Below are 22,585 nucleotides of genomic sequence, written 5' to 3'. Positions count from 1 at the left end.
TCTCTCTGTTCACCTACTATCCGAGCAGCAGGATTTCTGGCTAAATTCCCCTTCGAAGCTAATTCCTTCCCGCAGCACCAATCACACCTCAGTGGCTGAATCCACCGGCTCAAAGTTGCTCCTGCCGGTGCAGCCTGTGTGATCCACAGAGGCGAAGACGTGCAGAGAATCGGAGAGGGGGTGAAAGAAAAAACGCACACTTACGTGAAAACGAAAAATAAAGTGGTCGATCCCACCAGGAGTGTGGCTGCAGTGGACACCGGGATGTATTTGGTGGGTTTAAATCTCTTTCCAGCGCTGTTGGGCATTCTGTAATTTCCACATTCCTCAATTATTTATTCCGATTGGAGTCGCGCGTAAAAAAGGACATCCAGCGTGCGTTTCTGCGCCCTTCTGTCGGCAACCAAAAGGTGCAACCGGTCCGCCTTCGGCTGTCGATTGAGGCGCATAGGTCCACGGGTAGAAGCAGCAGGAATACGCGGAGAGAGCCTGGAAATCCCACCCTTCCAATCCAGCCCACTGTGAGGTCACTGAACCGCTTGAAAAGGTGGAGCTTCGGAACAAACCGCGCAAGTGTGTTCGCCAGAAAAGCTGCTCTGGTTCTCCCGTAAACCTGTTAGTCACGCTGCGCAAACGTATTGGAAGAAGAATCTCGCAAATCTCCGCCCAACATCGCCAAATGCATCTATAAAACACTGACATAAAAGCCTCTCTGACGTTTAAACGCACAAATAGTCGTTATTGGGAGCTACTGCAGCACCAAAAACTTCCTTTAAAATACTATATATTGCTTTGATCAGGCAACAAATGGCTTTTTTTCCAGTTAGTTAGAATTTTGGCATTGTGGTTCAGTTATACTGTTTTCCCACCGACACGAACGTGTTAATATAGTATACAATCATTATTGTCGCCCTCACACGCAGAAAGGGGAAACTAGTGACCATGGGAAGCCATTATTAAACTAAATAAACTGAAATAATAAGCGGAATTAACTGTTTATTCCTTCAGCGTGGTCGACGAGTATAAATGTCTGCGCTGAACTGATGATTGGAGACATTTTCATCCGCTGGAGTTCTGCAGATTCGTTTGTGTCGAGCGCCCCCCAGCGGTCTCTTTTGGAACGTGCGTGAATTATTTTTATGGCCAACCTTTTCGTCCCCCACGGGCCACCGTAATTGTCATACTGGATTAGCCACACTAGGCTCTATATTTAGTGTCCTGCAAAGACGCACATCATTGCCCGGTAGATCTTTATCTCATTTCAAAGGTTACGTGTTGAATGTGGTGAAGTTGGAATCAACAGACCAACGGTGTTTGGCATAATCAAACACCGCTGTGGCCACAGAAAACGGTGCGCAATCGATCGAGTGAAGCTCGGCTAATTAGCTAGCGGGACCGCTCGCTTCCTCCTTTGGCGGCCGCACAGGAAAATGTCCTACAGGAAATCTTTTAAACTTATTTGCGGGGTCGCCGGGGGGTCCGTCGCCCTTGTGTTAGCAGCTACCGCCGCCGACTCCCGGGGTTACTTCGGCGAGCAGCGCGGGTTGGCGGCCTGTCGGCGGTCGAGATTCACCGTCCAGGCTGCCCAGCCGGCTCACCACACACCAGCGCCTTCAGGACACTCCTGGGACTTCAACTGGGACAAGTGCGTCTTTTATTTTTACACGACGGGATCAGTGTTGTATTCGCTTCCTTGTAATGCAACCAATGAATCAATTAAAAGTACTCTTTTAGGGGAGGTTGTCTGACTATCCGGTATAACTGTACTGATTCTAAGGACGTTTATTTAAACCCCCGCCCTCCACTTAACAGTAGAGACAGACCTCACCTCATCCTTGACATCACCTGTAATTGTGTCCAGGAGAGACCCGTCAGCACTGATCAATGGAAAGAAGAAGGACTCCGTGACTGAAGACCCGAGCTCCGAGCAGGACGGCTGCAAACCCAAAGCTACACGCAACATTCTCCTCATCAGGCACTCCCAGTACAACCTGAGCGGGAACAACGATAAGGAGCGCATCCTCACTCCATTAGGTTGCTTCTCCCTCTCTATCAGTCTGCAGAACACTGATCCAGTGTGCTCCACTAGGATCTGAGTGCGCCGTTGCTGCCGGGTTAGGATGACCTCTGTCTCCACTTTCAGGTCGTGAGCAGGCCGAGCTGACGGGTCACCGGCTGGCATCGCTGGGACTGAAGTATGATGTTCTGATCCACTCCAGCATGACCAGGGCTACAGAGACGGCGCAGATCATCAGCAAATACCTTCCAGGTGATGGATCCTAATTACGCCATGATAACAGCATGCCACACACAATGTCGGATACACACTTCAAAGCACAAACTAGTCAATCCAACAGTGGAGGGGAAAATAATCCCTTTTTTTTGTCTGGTGTGAACAGGAGTGGAGCTTTCGAGCTGCGATCTACTGAGAGAAGGTGCGCCCATTGAGCCGGTTCCAGCTGTCACTCACTGGAAGCCCGACGCTGTGGTGAGAGAAACCTCTGCTGTCACATGTCGCTGTCCGCCGCTCGCGTCCAGATGTTCCGAGTGCATGTCGATGCTTGTAGCAGCTATGACGAGCCAACGCATCATTGCGCTGCCACAGGGATGACTTGGGAAGCATTTCCAAAGTGAGCCCAACTCGGTGGGAACTCATTTGGGAAGGAAAACCCCTCCCTCGTCCCTCGCACCACGCGTTTGCTCTGTATTGACCCGATCACACGGGTCAGGGCGGGTTTCAACCTCTGTGCCGTACTCCAGCAGTATCACGAGGACGGGGCTCGCATTGAGGCTGCCTTCCGCCACTACATCCACCGGGCCGACCCCAAGCAGAAGGAGGACAGCTACGAGATCATCGTGTGTCATGCCAATGTCATCCGCTATTTTGTCTGCAGGTTTGTGTTGCGGGGGGGGGGGGCTCGAGTCCACGGCTTCTCGCTTGGCTCATCACAATGTTACCGCCACAATCCGCGTTTCATTAGCAGGACACTTTGACCTGAACGGAATCCGTGTAAAGACGCTGTTTGATCTTCTGGCAGGGCTCTGCAGTTTCCTCCTGAGGGATGGCTGCGGATGGGCCTGAACAACGGCAGCATCACGTGGCTCACCATCCGGCCCAGCGGCAGGGTGGCCCTCAGGGCCCTGGGAGACGCAGGATTTATGCCCCCGGAAAAGCTGACGCGGACCTGACGGCCCAGCGCAGACGGTCACAGGCTGACACTGGTTTTTTCTCCTCAAGTGTCTTTAAATTTGTTATTTCATCAGTGAAGCGCCGCCATTTAACAACGGTCTGGTTTTTATTACTTTTGTGCCATCAGGATTTCAGAAATGCACACGGACCCCTGAATGTAACACGATTTTTTACACAAATTACTTTGTAAAAAAAGAAAAAAAAATCTTTTTTTTGTTTTCTTTAAGCTTTACATTTAATCACTCTTGTGAGAAATACTGGGTTGGACGTTACTGTCGTAGTTTGTTGCATTTTCTTCAAATAAATGTCAAAGCACTGGCAGTACAGTGGGTGTCACGTCTTATTTATTAGTTGAAATCAGGTCTCAACGTACAGAAAGAGAATCCACTGTAAAAGTTGGGTTTTTTCCTTAATAAAGCACAGAATGCTGAAAGCACAAGAAGCATTTTTGCAAAGTTCCACATTCATAAACATTCATAATCAGATCTGTTGTCACCTGAGAGCACCGGGGTGACGTGTACAATCGTCTCTGAAGCAGATTGTGCTCTCGGATAAAGGTTTCGCTAAAAACAAATACATTCGTAAACTAAGTGGTAAGTGGAAAATAACTGAGGTTTGCTGCCAAGATGAACCTAAAGTTGTGGTTTTTGGAAAAGTGCAAGAACCTGTGAGATTTCTGGAAGGCAATCTGAATCAGCTAACTGCTAAATTTAACACTGAATCAGAAGAAAAACTGGTGCCGAGCACAGCCTCGGCACATAAACAGGCTTTAGTTAAAGGAGACAATTTAGGTGGTTAATTTTAGTTAGTTATCGAGCTTTTTCTGCCTCTAGTGGTGAACTTGTTTAGTGCAGCTGTTTAAACAGTGGTCAGAGTGGGGAAATTCTGAAATAACTCTTAAAACTGGTGTTCTTCCTCATTTATGGTACATGTGAAGTCACTGCTGGGGGGGGGGGGGTGCTTTCGTGGGCTAAGGCCGCCAGTACTGGCAGGAAGGAATAGCGTGAAGATGTCCAGGAACCACTGAGAGAAGACGAGAAATGCATTTATTGAACAAAAACAAGGACGACCCCAGTCTCATCAGTTTTTGCCACGTTTGCCGTAATGATCCGTGACCGACGCAGCCTGTGAGGGCGCCGTTTGCGGACAGCGTGACGTCGTGAGCTAGAGAAAAGAACTGGACTGTCACTTCAGAAAATTAAGGCAATTCCTGAACTGAGGAAAACAGGAAAATGGCAGTCGAGTCTTAACACCATTAATAAAAACATTGAAATTTTGTGCTACTGACCAACATACAAAAAAATAACTTTTAAAATATCCATATTTGAATTTTTTGTTTTTCTTTTTATACAAGAACGTCTTGAGTGACAGAATCCAGCCGAGGATTTCGTTCCACACTTACCGATGGGTTAACTTTGGGGATCCACAATATTAAAAAAAGATGAGCAGGTGCTTCACACTTGTTATAAATAACACAACATGATCCACACCCGTACACTACACACGATACCACAGTTTCTTCTTGTTTTTTTTTGTTTTTTTTAATTCCTCGCGTGGACTTCACAAACCAACATAATGGGAGTCAAGAGAAGTACCTTACATAATTAATACAAATCTTCCAGATGGTTGTGCATATTTCTGGTAGGTGTGTGGTTTCTGAGTTTGTAGTGGGAAGGGTGGGATCAGGTCATGGCCGTACGTGGGGGCGGGGGGGGGGGGGGTGCCACTCAGATGAGTGGATCATTCAAGTGCTTGAGGCGGATGCGCTGAATGTAGCTAGCACTGGCAGGGCTGTAGCGGCTGGGGCTGAAGTCTGGCGAGGGAGCCTGCCGGGCGGGACTGAAGCGACTGGTGGGGGACATCAGGCTGCTGGCAGGGGAGCCAGGCGCCTGCATCCTGAGTCGGGTTTTAACCACCGCGGGGCTCGGCCAGCTGGGGAACGCACATGGACAAGAGTGATTATGTCTGGAATAAAACTGCCATTCTGCTGAAATTGTTGTCATATTTGGGTACCTTAGTGTCTAATTAAGAGTCCTAAATCATCATTTCTCTCTCAAATAGCATCATTAGTCTACCAGCAAACAGGTATGTGCATATCTAGCATCTAAGCATGAGACAAAGCAGCAGTTTCAGGAAGAAGCAGAGCGCTAACAATGTTTGGATGAAGCAAGAGCCGACTCACCTCTGCATGTCCGATGAAGAGTAAGTCTTCATCGTGCTCTTCCACTTCTCAATGCTGGGATACATCTGGGGGTCAACGTCCGAAGCCTCAATGGCCAACAAGACCTCCCTGTCCAGCTTGGTTGGTGAATTCCTGCAGTTAAAGACGTTTCATTTATGTTTTCATTTGGAATCGCTGAACTATTTTACTGCTCGAGGAGGTGCAGTATTCGCCTGTAATCCAGTTAGTCTGCGATTACCTCTCTTTAATGCAAACGATTACACAAACATTTAGGTTTCAGTGATGTTCATATCCTCCAGAATCCAACTTATAGTTGTGCGTCGTGTGAAACGTCGCGGATATTAATGAAAATCAATGCGACTTACCCCAGAATGAAGAGTCCTCTTCTATTTTGTGGCGGTGTCCTGGAAAATAACTCATTAGAATGATCTAAAGATTTATAGGAGCTCCCTGATGACCCTGAGCTGCTAAGGTCTCTTCCCCCGTGGTCCCATGACTTTGACCTCGCACAGACGCTGCGCACGGTTGACACCGCCCCCCTAGTCCTGCCCAGCCCCTCTAGGTTCTCCTCTGCTTCTTGGTACTCCGAGCTGTCGCTGCTGCTCCGCTCCTTCATCCCATCTGCTGCTTTGCCCTCTGGAGGACTTTGGCCCAGAGACAAGCGTTTGAGCCCAGGACTGAGATCTGTGGCCGAGGGGGGGGGGGCTGTAGGAGTCCCAGGATTCCCTGTGTCGGCTCCCACTGCTGCTCCTTCTTTCCCCGCAGCTGTTGGGGCTGTCCAGACTCTCTTCCAGTGACATGCGTTCAAATTTCACCAAGAGGTTGGAGACTGGTGACAGCATAGTGGAGGAGGCGGGGCTGCGAGGCCCCATCTTCTCTCCATTATGAGTCCTGTCTCTGGGGGAGGTGCAGATTTTGCAGGCCATGCCCGGTGACAAGTGGCTGTTGCTGCAGCAGCACAAGAGGTCCCGCTCGGCGGCCGTCTCGATCAGGTCGGCCCCCCGGTGGTGCAGCTCGATGGGCAGGATGTGGAACTCACGGCCCCCCACGGCACCCTTCAGACTGTCCTTGCACGCCGGAGAAGAAGTGATGCTGGTGAGCGCCGCATTCTGACGGTTCTTCATCTCCTCGAGGCTGATGTCGTCCCCCTCGTCCAGGAAGGCCCCCACGGAAATGGAGTTGCAGAACTTTTTATGCTTGCCTGCAACCCAGAAGGATCATCAACGCAACAGGACACGATGATATTATATTGACGACAATAAGGATTTAAGTGAGGGTACCTGGAGACGGGGTCCTGAACCTGTTGCTGGTCTCATTCTCCCCAGTCTCCTCATGAGACTGGGGGCTGAAATCCCTCTTGCTGAGGTACTCCTCCAACTTGCGTAGGCCCTCGGTAGAGGACAAATCCACAAAACATTCCAGAAAGTCCCAGTACTCCGCCCACGGCGCGCCCATCCCACGAGCCAGGTCTCTGCGGACATCGTTTACATCACATGTTGTGTATTTTCAAATATTGAGGTTTGAATTCTGGCGTTCCTTCATCATACAGACAAGATCTAAGAGAGCCAGCAGAGAGATATGCAGCTGTCCCATATGAACCAGGATATTTTGGGTGTACCTGCCCACTCTTTCTGCCCCACGGTCCGGATCTGACTTGAGGATGTTGTGAAAATGCTGTGCCTGTTCTCTCGGCGGCGTTTTCCAGGAACGCCGAAAATCATCCGCCTGAGATGAAGAGGGTTGTTTTTCCAGTGAAACGTGGTGATTAACATCAAAGAGGGAGGTGATCGTGAACAGAACCTACTTTTGAGGGGCTCAGCGGGCCAGCAAACGCCGAGATGGCCATGACCGGATCGATGGGGCTCCTACCGTGCCGGTGGGTCATCGAAAGACTTTCCAACGTCTCAGGTGACCACAGAGCACCGATGACAGGCTGGGAGGAGTTATCAGTCGCTCGCAGCAAAGAGATGTAGCAGCGGTCTGAAAGATCATTTTTCAAGATAGTTTGACAACCGCGTTGGTCAAATTAACGCCAAAGAGGAAGAAAAAGGAGCAGAAACCGCAACAAAATGCGAATGCTCACCTTCCAAATAATCAATTATCTTCTGCTTCACTTCTTCCGTTTTATTTCTTCTGTTACAAATAACCTGCAAATAGGAAACGCACAAAATAAACACCTGACATGACAGAGTAAAGGCACAGCTGACAGCATACATCTGTTACAGGACTAAGAGGGGGAAGAATCTGCTCCAGTCTATGTTTAGACTTTTATTTGCAATGCCTGAATGCTGGCAAATTATTGAGTCATAAACTAGGCCAAAGGTCACAGACTCACAACCTGAGCAGGCCTGGCTGTAACTCCCTGCAGCAACCCTTCCTACATACATGCACACGTATGTTCATCCCTACTTCCTGTCTAAGTCATGTCTGTTTAGATTAATATTAGAGACTAGTTCTTTCAAATGTGGGAAAATTTTGGAGCAGTCAGGCAAATTTTAGTCCACAAATCAAGTTCTGTACATGAGAAATATGCTAATACCCCCTCTGTTTTGAATACTGAATATCGGTCGGAGACAAATTGTCCTTTTAGTCCATGTCATGTTTTAGGTGTCCAGAGATGGACAGATGAGAGGACATCTGACCATAAGCAGCACAAAGGCAACAAGGACAAAGGACAAACAAAATGAAGGCTAAAGTACGCATCCTTACATCACAAGGTCTCTGGCGCTCCTTGTTCTTACAATTCTTGTCAATATCGGGATGTGAGCACAGGACGTTGACAACCTCGGGGCATCCAAACTTACAGGCAAAGTGAAGCGGTGTTTCAAATCCCTGAAAACACAAACAGCTCATCAACTCGCGTTAAAAGTGATCACATGGAATCTGTATTGGCTGTTAAAGAAAGAAGAAAAAGAAGAACATTTACAGCCTTATCTGGGGTGTTGAGGTAAAGATCTACAATGTAGCGAATACGTTTCTGCAGCATGTCTTCCTGGTCATTCGGGTACATGAGGTGCATAAAATCGGGGTTTTCCAAAGTGTCCAGCAGCAGCTGGGCGATGCCTGCCTGGTTCTCTTTGGCCGCCACGTGCATAACATTATACCGACATCCCTCCTTAATAGATGTAAACAATACTGATCAGGAGACAATCTAAAGGGTGGATTTATTTTGTTAAATAATCATGCAAGCTAAGCTAACACAGTCCAATTCATCTTAAATTGTTTTTACCTGCACTATAGTGGGATTATCGCCTGAGCCAATGAGATAACGTGGATTGATCCAGACCAGCTCGCTGAAGGCCTCCTTGTCACCCTTCTCCACAGCCTTCCGCAGTTTAGCAGTCAGGTCCTGGGTGCGAGGGCTCTTGAAACAGTTTGCCCGCTCCTGGTTGGTATCAACCTCCATGTTCTCTGTTGAGGAGAGCAAAGTAAAAGACTGAAGCGTTACTCAAAGAAACACTGACCATTTGGGATTAAAGGAAAACAAAACTACGAAGGCTCAGACGGGATATGTGCACACCTTTGCTGACAAGTGGGCCTGCTCTGGCTGGAGAGGTGCAGGGTATAGTTTTGCTTGGAGATGGAAAATAGTCACAAATCCCCTTGGCAAACTTTTCAGCATCCTCACGATTGGGGAAAGCTTTGAAGCGGGCTCCCTTCATCGTCTTCACAGCCTGGAGGGCATCTTTCCTATCTGTGAATACATGCGCTCGCTCTACAGGCAAAACACAACATTGTTCTGTAAGTCAACTTTACACTGACAACGAACTCCACTGTAGCGACACAGCTGTAAACATTCAGCCTCAAATTACGATAAATGTCCTTTGATTGGGGAAGGTATTTATTTAGAGTATTTATGTTGCAACATTACGGGTAGGTCACATTTTCTAAAGAGGGTTTCACTGCTTTGTTTCCACCCCCTCTAGCATTACGCGATTCCAAATATCAACTTTCAGAACTGAGAAAGAATTAACATATGAAACGTACCAGATCTTGCCAAAACATCGTCCCATGGTGGACACACACCAAAAAAGGTTGGAGATACTTGTGTCTGCTTTGAAGGGGTTTCTGTTCTGTTCTGAGAGTTATTGACTTCGGCAGAGCTCTTGGAACTCTTTGCCAAAACCTCTTCTTCATCTGGAGGGTTGAGACCAACACCGTAGCCAAAGTCCAACTCTTCACAACTGCTCTCTGTCAATTTTCTGCTTGCCGCTGCTAAAGTGGGAGCCACAGAAGCCACGGATGCAGCGTGATCAGCGGTAGAGTTTTCCCTGTCTGAGATGCCCACAGAAGCACTGCTGTCAGGTTCAGCAGAAGTGTTCGCTGTCCCCACCAAAGCTCGTGCCAACTTCCTCTCAAAGGTAGCTCGGGTGGTAGGTGTGATCGGGCCACACTTGACATCTGCTCGGGCAAATTCCTCCCGCAGTTCATCATCAGTCAAGCTTCTCAGCCTGGTAAGAACCGCCTCCATGCTTCAGCTCCCTATGATATACACAAGTCAGACATGCAGGGAAGCATCAGACCATATAGAAAAGTCATTACGGCACTCAAAACTGTCTTAATGAGGCATATAATATCTCTTCTTCATGCATACAATAATAGATAACACAACTATAGTATTATCTAGGGTGCAGTTGGGTTAGAGATCAAACACTATCTAGCTGCTTTCGTTGCAAATAGGGTACATGATCAAAAGGCCCTTTATTTGATTTTATTTACTTTCATGTACATTGTACACATTCCTTACGTGCAGTAGCTGCAGCGTGGGTGATGTACGAGTGCAAAACGTGCCCGATGCAAGTATGCTTATTTGGGACTAGCATTTGCTAGCTAGCTAACTAACGAAGTCAGCAGTATGACAAAGCTAGCGTGACGGGAAATCGTTTTAAAAGGGGAAATATAAGTCATGGACCAAGGCACGCAATCTACGCTATAATGTTAGCAACTACAAATGGATGAAAACCTGGATAAATTATGGCCACACTCGTCGATTCATTGACATGTTGTCACGCCCAAGTATGTCATTCGTGGTTGTTTTTCGAGCTACAACAAATGTGATACGCGTTCGTGATGTTGATGCCGATAAAAACCAAAGTGTACGTGATGACATCTACGAATTAACGTGTACCTATACTTACCTAAGGACATTTTTACGTAACATACGCAGACCTATGTGAAATCGTAGGTAGTTTTGAACAGATAAAGTGTTAAAAAAAGACAAAGCTGGACACGGTCTGGAAGGGTCTCATTGTTTACAACCCGTTTTGCGCATGCTCGGTTTAATGGGAGGGTGCAAGCTGCATTCACGAGAGTGGGAAAACTTAAATTCAAACCACTTGAAGGTGTCAACCGGCTGAGTTCAAAGGAATGGTTAAAAAAAAAAAACCGCAGTAAATGACAAATAAAACTAGAGATTTTACATATTTTAAACAATGTTTATTATTTACAGAAACGTGGCTCATCGTTTGTCATCATGACTCTTGAAAAAATTACACACAGAATTAGCAAACAAGACCAGTCTAATAGGACGACAGCCTGAGACATCTTAGTCAGTTTTACCCACTTAACAACACACTACCATACTTTTAAAAACGGTGAATTGTAAACGCTGGTTCAAACAACCTTTTTCATTCTCAAATCCATGTATATTGTGTGCAGGCCAAATTGAGTTAGGCCATATACTTCATGCATTAATACTGACAAAAACAAAGATTCGCATGACAATAAAGATAACAGTTAACTTACAGACACAAACAACTATTTGTTTAAGGTGTAGAACTAGAATTTCAGTCCGCTGCAAGTGACAACACCTCTTGGAATCTATCTTTAACAAACATGCTAATCCTTAGCATGGGGGAAAGCTAACCACTCATGCCACTGGTCAGTATAGTAGCTTCCGTTATATATGTAAAGCGATTGGCTGTTTTCATCCATTAGGGACGCGTAACAAAAACAATTATGTAAGCCGAAACTCGCAATGTAAGACAAGTTGGAATTTTAATAAATCCATGCCCACCTCCTCCTCCGTCCCGGTTGTTGCTAGTTGTCTTCCCACCGCGATGGTTTTAAAACGTAGAGCGCAAGGACCCGATTTCGTCCGACAGAGTGCCTGAACAAAAATGATTTGAATTGGCTCAAATAAATATAGACATGGCTCAAAGATGTTTGCTGTGGTCCAAAAAAAAGTACAAACTCCGTTACCATGTCAATAGTGCAATTTTATGATAAATACAATCACATCTCCCAACAAATGTTTCAACAAAAAAATGAACCAATTACCATCTCATCAGAAGAATAAAATGGACAGAGCAGGGGTTATATATTTAGCTTAGATCCCTCAGTGGATATATCTTATGTTGTAGCCAAATTCACTTCAAAATCAAATTCTTTACCAGAAAAATGCAACCGTAATAATCATGCCCCCTCAAATAATCCCTTTGGAAATCCACAACAGTGATGTTAAAAAGAAGTGTAGAAATTATAGATCATGTTTGGTGATAAGGTATTAATCATACAAAAAGAACATTTTCATATATTATCTTCTGGGAACAATTAACTTATGTTCTCACCCATGTGACAATAAAACAAGAATAATTTCTCCATCATGGTGAGTCTTTTCTTGTCAGTACAGCATGTAACACATGTAACAAAATGATTACCCATTGCACTTGCTGTTAGAACATTTTTTGCTTAATCGTACTCTCAGTAATGTTTGATTACCTAGTTTACAATCTCAGATGATCTGACCCACTTATATCACAATAAACCACACATATACAATATAACAACTTACATCTTGCACACACCCTAAGCAGAAACACGCTCATTCCAACAAAATTAGTCCTATAGAGCATATTAAAAGTCGCTTAAGGCTTTTTGCATACAATTTACTGCAGTCCATGCTAGACAACACATAACTGAGATTTTTTCTTCTTCTTAGAGTTAACAACCCTGACTGATATGGTCACAACAAATGTTAAAGAACACTGTATAATAACACGAGGTGGTGCAAAAAAAACTGACCGCAATTGTGCATGACTTAACTTCATGTCAGGGAGTCGCGTTTCATCAAGCGCTGCATGAGAACCTTACAGACGTGAACTAAACCTGTTAGTTAGATGAGAGATGAACAGCTTCACTCATACACAGGCACAAGGAAATAAAAGAACAGTTTGGTGTCGTACGTGCACAGTTGATTTTTTGTTTTTCGTCAAAAACATTTTAACTTTGGGAAATGTCAGCCATCACGAGGCAGCAATAAAGCTGCTGATTTCAGTTATGTGGAAGATGGTGACTCAACACCTTTAATGAGGGTAAAACAGCTGACTAATGTTAAAATGCGCGACCTACAGATCAAATTTGATATCGGTAAAATGAAAATGCTTGATCTTCTTGGAGTGGCTGTATGACAAATTTCTAATTTCTAAACTCTAAATAAATAATGCCAAAATTATGCAGCACAAATACAAACAACCGTCAAATAAAGAGTAAATAAAGCTATGGTGTATACAAAGTATTACTCTGTGAAAGCACATCTGTGCCGATGGTTGAATGCCAAATATTGGCAGCAATTGTCAAGTGAAAGTAATTAGGGGTCTAAAAGTGCCTTTGCGGATAGAACTCCACTCTCTCTCCATCAGCCTGAGAAAGTTCAGTTATAATTGCTGCTGTTCTGCTTCATTGTTATTTTCCAGAACCCTGTTATTGAGTGGCGCTGATGAAGTGGAGGTGTTGTCTGGAAGCCCGTGTGGAGCCGGATCCTCTTCTGTGTTTTGCCATGAGCTCATTGACTCATGGACTGTTACTGTGTGTTCTTCCATCTGCCTCTGGAGGCTGTCCATCTCCTCCCTGAGAGAGAAGACAACATCAGATACAACAGTCGTTAAATACGTGCCCTAAACTCATGGTGTAGACCGAAGGGCTTACTTAAGCTGACGTAGACAGTTGTGAAGGTTGTTGAGGGGCTCCTTGTTCACAGAAGTTGATGGTTTTAGCAACTCATCCAACAGGGAGGCTGGTACTGGGCAGTCTGGGATCTTAACTGGTGTGACTGGGTTGGAAGGGTTCCCCTCACCCTTCAGCTCCATACGCTGCTGCTCAAAAACAATAAAACAAAAGAATTGGTCGTCAACATCTATAAACTACATCAATTATTGGATTTAAAAAAAAAAAAAAATCATAAAGTGTCTTACCTTCCTTAGGCGGTTCTGTTTGAGGTCCAGTTTGAGCTGCTGGTTCTGCAGCAGGACTGTCTTCATGCTGTTCCTCAGCTCGCTCACTTTGACCTGTAACATGAACTTGTCCTTCCTAGTGTTGGTTAGCTCTTCCTGCACTGACTCCAGCTCCACTTTAATGTTCTGAGACAGAGAGCAGCATGACGCCAGTTATGTATGGAAACGAGGAAAGGCGGATGTATTTTAAAGTTTTTCTTTATAGAGCCGCTAACACGGACCTGGGCTGTTAAACACTAACCTGAAGGGCTCTCTGCAGGTTGTCCAGCTCCTTGACATGGCACTGTTCCACCATCTCCTGTTGCTGCTTCTGAGCATCAATTTCCCTTTGCCTCTGCTCCAGCTCCCACTTCAGGTCCTCAATCTGAATAAAGATCACAATTTTACATCACATTGATCAATAGAGAACTGCTTCAGAGTCAAAGCCATAATGAAGACTCCACTGTCATGTCTGTGTTTTCTTCTATTAATTCAGGATTTTAATGAAGATGATCATCAGATAGACAAACCAGGACAACCACAACAATGCTGACCTCTTGGTTTGTCAGAGGCCGCTTGGCAATTTCCTCATCCAGCTGTTTCTGGAGAATGTGGAGCTGTGAATGGGCCTCAGCAAGCTCTTCTTGGAACCTGGACACCTCATGAGCATGCTGCTCACCTTGAGACCTGCAGTGAAAGATCCGGTGATACTGTCTAAGTGTCTAGATTCGTATGCACAGCAGGTTGTGCAGCATTCTCCAGTTTAATTCTGTCACCGGGTAAATGCACATACTGTAGTTTCTGAGATTCACTCTGCAGCACGTTGATCAGATCTTCTTTGGCCTGCAGGTCCTTTTTAACCTCCGACAGCTCCAGCATGGCTGCCCTGTAGTGCCGTCTATTGTGCGCTGCCTCAGCCTTCGCTGCAGCCAACTAAAGTACACAACACAGTAACACAACCAATCAGAATGCTCTGGGATCATTTGGAAAGCATCAAATGGAAATTGTGCAATTTGAATTTCAACCTTAAATTCAAATGAAGGGAAACAGACTGCACTCTGCCGCGTACCTGTTCTTTCAGATCCTTGACTTTGGTCTTCTCTTTCTCTAAAGCAAGCTGTAGAGTTTGCACCACCTGCTTCATTTGTTGGTCCTCCTCCTCTTTACGCTTGAGTACAGCTTGAACCTGAACACAGATGAGGTTCAATACAAAGATTAAATCTGTTGTCTCAAGATTTTTTCAACGGTACTTTAAATGCGAGACAATTCATGCACACGAAAAAAAGCTTTTCACCTGTAAATTGAGCTGGACAAGATCTGCCTCTCTCTTTGCTAAGGCAGACTCCAAAATATTGGAATGGTCCCGAAGAGCATTGTGGGACTGAGTGACCCCAGCTAGCTTCCCTTTTTCATGTTCCAGCTCAAGGGCTAACTTTTTGTTAGCATCTTCTAACTTTCGGATTCGCTTCTTGAAACATCTGGACTCTTGAAGCTGTGGAAAAATCAAGGTATTGGTAATTACAGAAGTGTCAACAGTATCACAGACATAAAGCACAAGACTGCCCACCTCATCCTCAAGCTCCAACACCTTCTCCTGGTATTCTTCAAGCTCTGTTGATGTCAGTGTAATTACTTCCTGCAGCTCCTTCTCGAGCATTGCTTTGCTATTGGTCACAACCTGCAGCTCAGCCTGCAGAGCTGTTATCTTCTCCTGGTCAACAAAGCACACGCCATATTTAGACAAAGGCAAATGGAGCTATCCAGTTCCAACTTTAAAATAACTGATAAGTATCTTCAGGACAAGTTTAGGCTCAAGGCTAGCTTTCGCAAAGTACTTTTTAGGTGCCTATCTGTTTTTGTGAAGAAAAGCAGTTAACCAACAAGGGCATTCATTTATCATTCTCGCTATGTCACCCAGACTGGACTATGGCAAACACGACGACACTAATGATACCTGTAGGGCTTGAGAGTTTCCACCATCCAACACCTGGGCCTTGAGTTTGGCCAGCTCTGCCTCAGCTGCCTCTTTGTCAGTCAGAGCCTCTTGGAGTCTCCTGCTGAGGATGCTCACAGCGTTCTCGTAGGCCTTGTGCTTGGCCTTCATGTCCTTCTGAGCGCTGGTCAAATCAGTCCCCAGTCTCTTCATGCGTACCTTCTGCTCTGAGATGGCCCTATTCAATAACAAAATTCATGAAAATAAGGGAGCCACCAATCCCATTTCATTTTAAGATACCGTGAATAGCCTGTGTGACAGGATTTTATCATTTCAACCACAGCAATGACTTATGTGGATGCGAAAAATGGTAAAATCATGTCGGTAAACACAACACGGCTCACTTTTTGGTTTCTCCCTCCATTTGCTCAACCTGTTTCCTCAAATTTTCGTTCTCTTCAGTCACTGCCGTTAGCTGATTCTGATCAAACTGCAGGGACTAATGAGGCAGAGAGAAAACCAAATGTTCACATACAGCAAGATGTTCAGCTTTTACTGAAATGAAAACTCTAGTTATTTCCAAGAAACACAGATCAAATGTTAATGTCTATCAACCTGAATTTGGGTTTCTAGTTGATCCCTCTCTGTCTGAATGGCCTGCAGATGAGCCTCCATGCTGCTCATCTGTTCTTGAACTCTTAACACCTCCTTTTGTAGCCGTGTCTGCTCCAGCTCCACCTTCTGTTTCTCCTCCTGAACCCCCAGAAGGTCTTGCTTCAGGTCCTTGACCTCCGACAGGAGACGCTTTTTGGTGGACTTGAGCTCACTGATCAACTGGTCTTTGGAGCTGGCGTCTCGACGGTACGCTTCCACCATTATCTGGAAAGACGATAAAGGGGTGTGAAGTTACATCTTTCCTGGGAGTTGAAAGAAAAAAAGGTAAAAGTAAAAGTCGAAAATACTGATAATGTAGCAAAAACCTCTTTACGACACCCTGTCAGTGTTGTGTCTACTTATCATTTCACTGACTGATGTCTTTAAATCACCTTGAAACAAAGCGTTACACAACGACAGACCTAGTGATGGTAGTAATTAAAGTTCAAATGTATTTGTCAAAGGGCTGATATATGCAGAAGGAGAAAAGATGGCTTACCTTCTGCTGCTGGAACTGCTCCTTCACCTTTTGACACTGTTTCTTCAGAGAACTATTTTCTTGTTGGAGAGTTTTGATCTGGAATTTCGAAAAATCAAAGGCCATTTTAGGTGAACGAGGTCAAATGTATGAAAATAATGCTGAAACCCTGGAACATTGGTATTTTCTGTATTCCAACCTGTTGCGTACCTGGTTGGCTTTGACATGGACTTCCTGTCTAAGTTGATCCAACACATCTGATGCCACCAACACATCTTCTCCGAGACGCTCAGCGTTTTCATCAAGCTGGCTCTTGTCGACCCGAGCAGCCTGTAGCGCCACCTCCAGGACAATCTTCTCGTTTTGGAGATACTGGATGTTGTCATCCTTGGCATTGTTCTCCGTCTGCAGCTCAGACAGCTGAGCCTCCAGCTCCAGGTAACGGGCCTCCAGCTGGTTGATGGCCTGCTCCTTGGTGTGCAGGTTCTCCTGAGTTGTGGTCAGCTGGCGCATTAATTCCAGGTGTTCTTTCTGGAGCAGTTGTAGCTGTCCATCCTTCTGGGAAAGGACTAAGTTCACCTAAAAAGTGAGACAGTTTTTAGGGGAAAATATAGTCACAATATTATTAAAATTAAAAAATATGAAAAATGAAAATTATTTCAGTTTAGTGTGGCTACCTGCTCTAGTTCCCTTTCAAGAGTGCTGGCTGTGTTGGCCAATTTCAGCAGTCGTTCCCTTTCTTCCTCAAACTCCTCCAGTTTGTGCTGCAGATCATCTTCCACCATGGTTTTTGCATCATGAATCTGCTTGTAGTTAGCTTCCTGAGTTAGCATGTCAGCCTGCAAAACAGAAAACATGTAATTCCACAGTAAAACAACTAATATTGGGTGTTTTGTAAGCAGGTACATAATATAAACCTTACAAACTAGATGATTAAATTAACACACAAGGTACCTCAATGCTCTGCAGCTGAACAGCAATGCGCTCTTTGTCTTTGATGGAACGGTGCTGAGTCTCAGTAAGTTGATGTGACAGAGTCACATTTTCCAGCTTCAGATGCTCCACAACACCAATCTGAGTCATTTGTCCAGCCTGAGAGGGGGAAAAAATAATCAAGTCAATTCATTTTGTGGAAAAAACCCCCAAAAAAACCAGACTTTGATTAAAAAGAAAAAAAGAAAAATACGTGAGCCAGACCTGCATGCTAGCCATTTCACTTTGTAGTCGGACTCTTGCTTCCTGAGCCAGAGCTAGCTGCTGCTGATACCACTGTCTGAGCTGCTGAAGGGAGTCGATTTCAGCCTGGGACGTCTTCAGTCGGCTCTGCAGGGTGCTGCGCTCCAGCTGGACCTGCTGAAGCTGGCTTTGAAGACCGCCCATCTGTTGACGTAAATCTTGGACTGTAAAAGCAGATGAGCAGACCTGTTGTCATGATGTGGTTCAACACACTCCTGATTATGCTACACAGCAGGTAGATGCTTTCTCACCTGTGCTGTCTCTTGAGGCCACAGTGTTTTGCATCTCCTCCACCTTGACCATCAGCCTGCTGTACTGGTCTTCTGCCACTTTCAAGTCATTACCCAGAGAAACGAGACTGGCATTCTTGCTCTCTAGATTCCCCTGAAGTTCCATCATGGCTTTCTCCAGCTGGCTGCAGTTCTGCCGCAGCGTGCCAACCTCCACATTGAGAGTGCTCTGCTTCTGCTGGTTAAACTGAGCCTCCTCAGTCTTGGCCTGCAGTTGAGCGTTCACGGCAGCTAGCTGGGCCTGGAGCTCCGTCTTCTCCTTGAGAGCCTGGAGGACATGACAGCAGGGTCAGCACTTGTATTTTGATGTCTATGTAACTCTTAACTTTAGAAGAATTAATAGTTTAGAAAAACTAACCCATTATGTATATCCGAATATACTGTATGTATACATGAATAGGACAAACCACAAAATACAGACATCAAATCTGTTAAAGAACCAAAACTATCAGAATATTTACAATATTAAACAATCGCACATTTATGCTGTTATTACATAATAGTAAGATTAGTCATGACAGACTCTTTTGGACATCAGAACACTTTGTGACTCATATTTGGGGGCTGTCAATAACGTTATGAAACGCGAGTCTGAATCCCATAAAGTGTGTGACCAGTGTGTGAGGAAACACCTGGCACCATTTTTACCTGAGTGGCTTCAGACGACAGAGATTCGAGTTGACCCTCCAGCCTCATTTTCTCCTTCAGCACCTGCAGCATTTCATCGTGGCCCATCACTGAACTTTCCAAGGAAGCGCTGCAAACAGAAACACACATTATTTGCAAAAGAGTAAAACATCTGAGCAGTCTCAAAAGAACCGATTGGTTTTTTCCCTCATATTGTACCTGCTGGAGAAACTGTCCCTTCGGCTCCGAGGCTCCGCGGTCCCTTCTCGCTCCTGCTCCAGCTCCAGCAGGTGCTGCTCTTCCCTCGCTGCTTGCAGCACCTCCTGCAGAGATGGGAAATGGCCCATTGCCTCTGGGGCAATCTCCCTGCCCTCCACTGTGTAGGGCCCCTGCTGTCTCTCCACAGCGGCTGCAAGCCTGCCATAAGTCCCCCTCGTCGACACACTGCTGTAGGACGAGCTGTCGCTGTCATTGCCGTCGTTTCCGACCCTCATTCCTGATTCACTGCCATCCAGCTCTGAGACATTGTCTCCACCCTGGAGCGAAATGCCTGGCTGTCCCGTCTCACATGTGCTGCTCTCTGACACCACACTGACTTCAGTGGACACTGAGCTGATGGAGGTTTGGAGGGAGCTCACTGTGTTATCAGGGGTCCCTCCTCCCCCTCCTCCAACGCCGCCATCCTCCTCTGGAGACTTGTAATCAGCCAAGGAGTGAATCTTGTTCGAGCGGGACGACCTGGACTTTTTCTCCTTGGTAGCAGGGATTCCCAGACTACCCAATTTGGGACCACGTGGCACACTGGTCCTCAAAAAGGAATACTCCGTGGTCATGGCAACAGTGTTCGCCCTCGGCAAAGCCTCGGGATGCATCATGAGCTCGGGGTCCAGGGTGCTGAAAGGCCTGTTCTTGGGGGTCGAACGGTGAGACTGGAAACAGAGAAATTAACAAATTCAGCAAGGTAAATAAATATTTGCCACAACAAGAAGGATTTTTTTAAAGGATCTTAAAGCAAATTTAAGGTGTTCAAATGTAACTGGCTCACCCTCTCCTTATGTCTCTGCACCCTATATTGTTTAAGTTGTTCTTCCAGACGTCGGCGAGCTTCTAGGCGGATCTTCTCCTCATTCTCCATTTCAAGCGATGGCTTTGAATTTGCTAAAACATATTAGTTGACAAAGTTCATCAAAGTTATCAGTCCTGACAACAGCTCAGAAATAATTATTTCCAATATTAGTCAAAAATTGCAAGATTTTTCTGAAAGTAGCAAATCGGTAGTGTTGACATTTGCACACGTAATATCGTGAGATATCCGATTTCAATGTTCCGTCTGAGTTAAAACTCACACAATAAACAGATTAGATACAGATTAGTTGGCAAACCATTAGTCCAAACAGCATTTAAAGTACCGACACCAAATCATGCCACAAAAAACTCATACACCAATGAGTTAGATTAAGTTGCTGGATTCAAACATCAGATTCAACCCCCCCAAAACCCTTTTCTTTAGACATAAAACAAAGATCACACAAACAGAGGAGTTACAAGCAGGGAGCTAAAACAAGCAGAACAACCCACAGGAAAATAATGTTAAAATGTAGAGAGGTAATTTATAGGGGGAGGGGTTCACTCCATATAAGTTTATGCTTACACAATTCAGTCTCCTGCATAGGTATACTTAGTCTGAGTGACTGCAATGAATCACCCGTATGAACCGTGACCTCAGCACTAGCCCCCTCAGACTTCTCTAGCAGCATGGGGGGATAAGATGCCACACCTGGAGAGGACTGTTGGTTCTGGGAGTTGACAGGGGAACTGGTGCTCTGAGGAAGGGCTGAAGGAGACACAGACCCATTTAATTGGGCCTCAAAGCCACCAACCAGTCCGTTTGCATTTGGCATTGCCTCTGAACTCACAGGACCTGAGCAAAAAAGGGAAGAGGAGCCCCAAGAGAGACAATTAGTTTCAACACTTTTGCACGACAGGGGTGCTTGTTCAAGTTGAAGGAAATAAGCCATGCAAAGTAGCATATTTTTCACACTACTTCATTTTTTTCTAGAAGCCCAACTACAAGCAGTGTCGACACGACAACCACCAATTACAACTCTGTTTAGCTATTTAACACGTTTGTCCAGAGAGCTGCATCACATGGTGCCAGTAGCAGTCACTGAACAGGCCATGCATGGCAGCACACAAGTGAGACACCAGTGATATTCAGAGTGCAACACAACTTTGTAGAGTAGAAATATTACCAGGGTGATCATGAACACAGGGCAGTCACTCTAGGAGAACATATAAATCCAGTAAATCACAGCAACATTTAGAATGAGCTGTGCAGCACTGTCTTTCCAAAGACCTCACAAAAAACAGCCTTGACAATCTGGTATAGTGTTTCCATATTTAATCAAGACTCTGCGATTAAAGGCTTGAAAGACCGTTAAAAATGCTAACCAGTCATTGGAGTTGAGTGATCTGTACTGAAAGGTCAAAGAAACATACCGTTTTGGATATTCCCAGTGTTGGAGGGGCACTCCAGCTCCTGTTCTTTATTGTATTTTACACTTTCCAGAGAATGGCCTTCTTTGGATTTTGTAACATGGGCTTCCTGATTAGCTTTATTCGCCATTTGGGCAGCCTGTGAATCACCAGCATCCATTTCTGTGAGGAAGATTGACAATACTGCTCGTGCAAGAGGGAAAAGGAGTTTCTCTTCACAAATCCATGTTCGTGGGGAAACGTCCAACTGGGAGTGGGCCAGTCTCCATTAACACACCTGAAAACGTGGAAGATACTGGGTTCATGCATTATACAGTTTTACAGAAATTCCATCCATAAACTAGGATACATTTTTTAAAAAATGACTGAATTAATTAAATATGTAATTAGGGGTATTCAGTTCATGACAACAATGATAACAAAATTCCATATGTATGTGGACCATACAGAAAATCCTGGCTTTTGATTGTCATACATGTAGCTAAAACGGAATTTATCATGAAAGCAGTTGCTTTAAAAAAAAAAAAAAAAAAAAAAAAAAAAAAAAAGGACACAACATTGGCATGTCTCGGTTGTATGCAAAGCCTTGTTTATGTTTAGGATTGTGCCAGACATTATTTATAACTTCAATAATGGCAGACTCTCTAGCAATTACATTCCAGTACATCGGCGATGTTGGTTCTTTATTAAATATGCATATTTATCTAATACCATGTGTCACTTTAGCTCTTGAACACCTTTTGACACTACGACTGTTTTGCTATGTTAGCTGGAGCTATACGTACAGAATATAGACATGGACTAGGCACTGATAAACTAATTGTAATGGTGCTGTGCTGCCAGAGAGAACTAAATGGGTTTTAGCAAATCTCAACGAGTTTATGACAGGATAAATGTAGGCGGATAAAATTAGCACAATGCTAGCGGAAAAAGCTAGCTAGCCTGGTATTTACGGCAGTAGATCTCAGGCTAGATATGCTAACTGGTTAGCGAGAAAAAGCCAAATTCTCAATTATTTGAAACCAATGAAAGGACAATCGTCAGTCTTGTAGTTATGCTACAACTTTGGTGTTTGAAAACGAACATGACAAGCTCAGTAACTGTGTCAAATGGCAGAAATGCTCACCTCTTGGGGAGCTTCGCCTTTTTACTACGTGGCTGTTTGGTTTCCGTCCCCGGTCCTCTCCGGCTAGAAACACACACGATCCACGAACCAGCTGGAAGAACTCGTAAAGCCTGTCAAACAACGCCCTTTCACCACTATGCGTTGATAATATTTAGATTATTAA

At 45.1% G+C, this 22,585-nt stretch overlaps 3 protein-coding genes across 8 annotated transcripts; 1 reads left to right on the top strand and 2 right to left on the bottom strand.

Moving 5' to 3' along the window:
* The first annotated feature begins 1,149 nt into the window (after positions 1-1,149).
* pgam5 (PGAM family member 5, serine/threonine protein phosphatase, mitochondrial) lies at positions 1,150-3,514 on the top strand. 2 transcript variants are annotated; one of them, XM_029829466.1, is made up of 6 exons: positions 1,150-1,645; positions 1,862-2,034; positions 2,144-2,269; positions 2,400-2,488; positions 2,764-2,894; positions 3,039-3,514. In XM_029829466.1, the coding sequence occupies exons 1-6, from the start codon at positions 1,431-1,433 to the stop codon at positions 3,187-3,189; spliced, it is 885 nt and encodes a 294-aa protein (XP_029685326.1). In that variant the 5' UTR covers positions 1,150-1,430; the 3' UTR covers positions 3,190-3,514. The 2 variants fall into 2 exon arrangements, with proteins under 2 accessions (XP_029685326.1, XP_003974598.2); XM_003974549.3 differs by having other exon boundaries at positions 2,761-2,894.
* A 4-nt stretch (positions 3,515-3,518) lies between these two features.
* Positions 3,519-11,456, bottom strand: ankle2 (ankyrin repeat and LEM domain containing 2). Of its 2 annotated transcripts, XM_029829465.1 has the most exons (14): positions 10,511-10,660; positions 9,360-9,854; positions 8,893-9,087; positions 8,602-8,783; positions 8,299-8,487; positions 8,082-8,204; positions 7,456-7,519; positions 7,177-7,352; positions 6,991-7,097; positions 6,653-6,843; positions 6,102-6,573; positions 5,738-6,064; positions 5,373-5,504; positions 3,519-5,122 (listed from the first exon to the last, which is right to left on the bottom strand). In XM_029829465.1, the coding sequence occupies exons 2-14, from the start codon at positions 9,841-9,843 to the stop codon at positions 4,918-4,920; spliced, it is 2,847 nt and encodes a 948-aa protein (XP_029685325.1). In that variant the 5' UTR covers positions 9,844-9,854; positions 10,511-10,660; the 3' UTR covers positions 3,519-4,917. The 2 variants fall into 2 exon arrangements, with proteins under 2 accessions (XP_029685325.1, XP_029685324.1); XM_029829464.1 differs by lacking the exons at positions 3,519-5,122; positions 5,373-5,504; positions 10,511-10,660 and adding an exon at positions 11,389-11,456 and having other exon boundaries at positions 5,770-6,573.
* A 118-nt stretch (positions 11,457-11,574) lies between these two features.
* golga3 (golgin A3) lies at positions 11,575-22,487 on the bottom strand. Of its 4 annotated transcripts, XM_029829463.1 has the most exons (25): positions 22,423-22,487; positions 21,300-21,573; positions 21,053-21,082; positions 20,452-20,721; positions 19,846-19,958; positions 19,020-19,729; positions 18,822-18,930; positions 18,135-18,441; positions 17,845-18,047; positions 17,602-17,739; positions 17,325-17,486; positions 16,858-17,226; positions 16,669-16,746; positions 16,131-16,394; positions 15,920-16,014; positions 15,537-15,753; positions 15,150-15,293; positions 14,877-15,074; positions 14,652-14,768; positions 14,376-14,515; positions 14,137-14,269; positions 13,845-13,967; positions 13,565-13,729; positions 13,299-13,465; positions 11,575-13,220 (listed from the first exon to the last, which is right to left on the bottom strand). In XM_029829463.1, the coding sequence occupies exons 4-25, from the start codon at positions 20,699-20,701 to the stop codon at positions 13,028-13,030; spliced, it is 4,395 nt and encodes a 1,464-aa protein (XP_029685323.1). In that variant the 5' UTR covers positions 20,702-20,721; positions 21,053-21,082; positions 21,300-21,573; positions 22,423-22,487; the 3' UTR covers positions 11,575-13,027. The 4 variants fall into 4 exon arrangements, with proteins under 4 accessions (XP_029685323.1, XP_029685322.1, XP_011613708.2 ...); XM_029829462.1 differs by lacking the exon at positions 21,053-21,082; XM_011615406.2 differs by lacking the exon at positions 21,053-21,082 and having other exon boundaries at positions 20,578-20,721.
* Positions 22,488-22,585: the final 98 nt, after the last annotated feature.

Source organism: Takifugu rubripes, chromosome 21 (assembly GCF_901000725.2).
Source record: "Takifugu rubripes chromosome 21, fTakRub1.2, whole genome shotgun sequence".
Lineage (NCBI taxonomy): Eukaryota > Metazoa > Chordata > Actinopteri > Tetraodontiformes > Tetraodontidae > Takifugu > Takifugu rubripes.
Note: the sequence above shows the minus strand (reverse complement) of the source record. Positions and strands in the feature narration are given on the sequence as shown.

Coding starts and splice junctions, on each gene's coding strand:
- golga3 (XM_029829462.1), bottom strand. CDS start 21,456: ATGGATGCTGGTGATTCACAGGCTGCCCAAATGGCGAATAAAGCTAAT. Junction 18,048..18,134: donor GGCCTCAAGAGACAGCACAG/GTGAGAAAGCAT, acceptor CTGCTTTTACAG/TCCAAGATTTACGTCAACAG. Junction 14,516..14,651: donor TCAAGGATCTGAAAGAACAG/GTACGCGGCAGA, acceptor TGTGTACTTTAG/TTGGCTGCAGCGAAGGCTGA.
- pgam5 (XM_003974549.3), top strand. CDS start 1,431: ATGTCCTACAGGAAATCTTTTAAACTTATTTGCGGGGTCGCCGGGGGG. Junction 2,035..2,143: donor GCGCATCCTCACTCCATTAG/GTTGCTTCTCCC, acceptor CTCCACTTTCAG/GTCGTGAGCAGGCCGAGCTG. Junction 2,489..2,760: donor ACTGGAAGCCCGACGCTGTG/GTGAGAGAAACC, acceptor GCCGTACTCCAG/CAGTATCACGAGGACGGGGC.
- ankle2 (XM_029829465.1), bottom strand. CDS start 9,843: ATGGAGGCGGTTCTTACCAGGCTGAGAAGCTTGACTGATGATGAACTG. Junction 6,844..6,990: donor GGGGCAGAAAGAGTGGGCAG/GTACACCCAAAA, acceptor CGATGTCCGCAG/AGACCTGGCTCGTGGGATGG. Junction 6,065..6,101: donor AGCAGCAGTGGGAGCCGACA/CAGGGAATCCTG, acceptor CCCCCCCCCCTC/GGCCACAGATCTCAGTCCTG.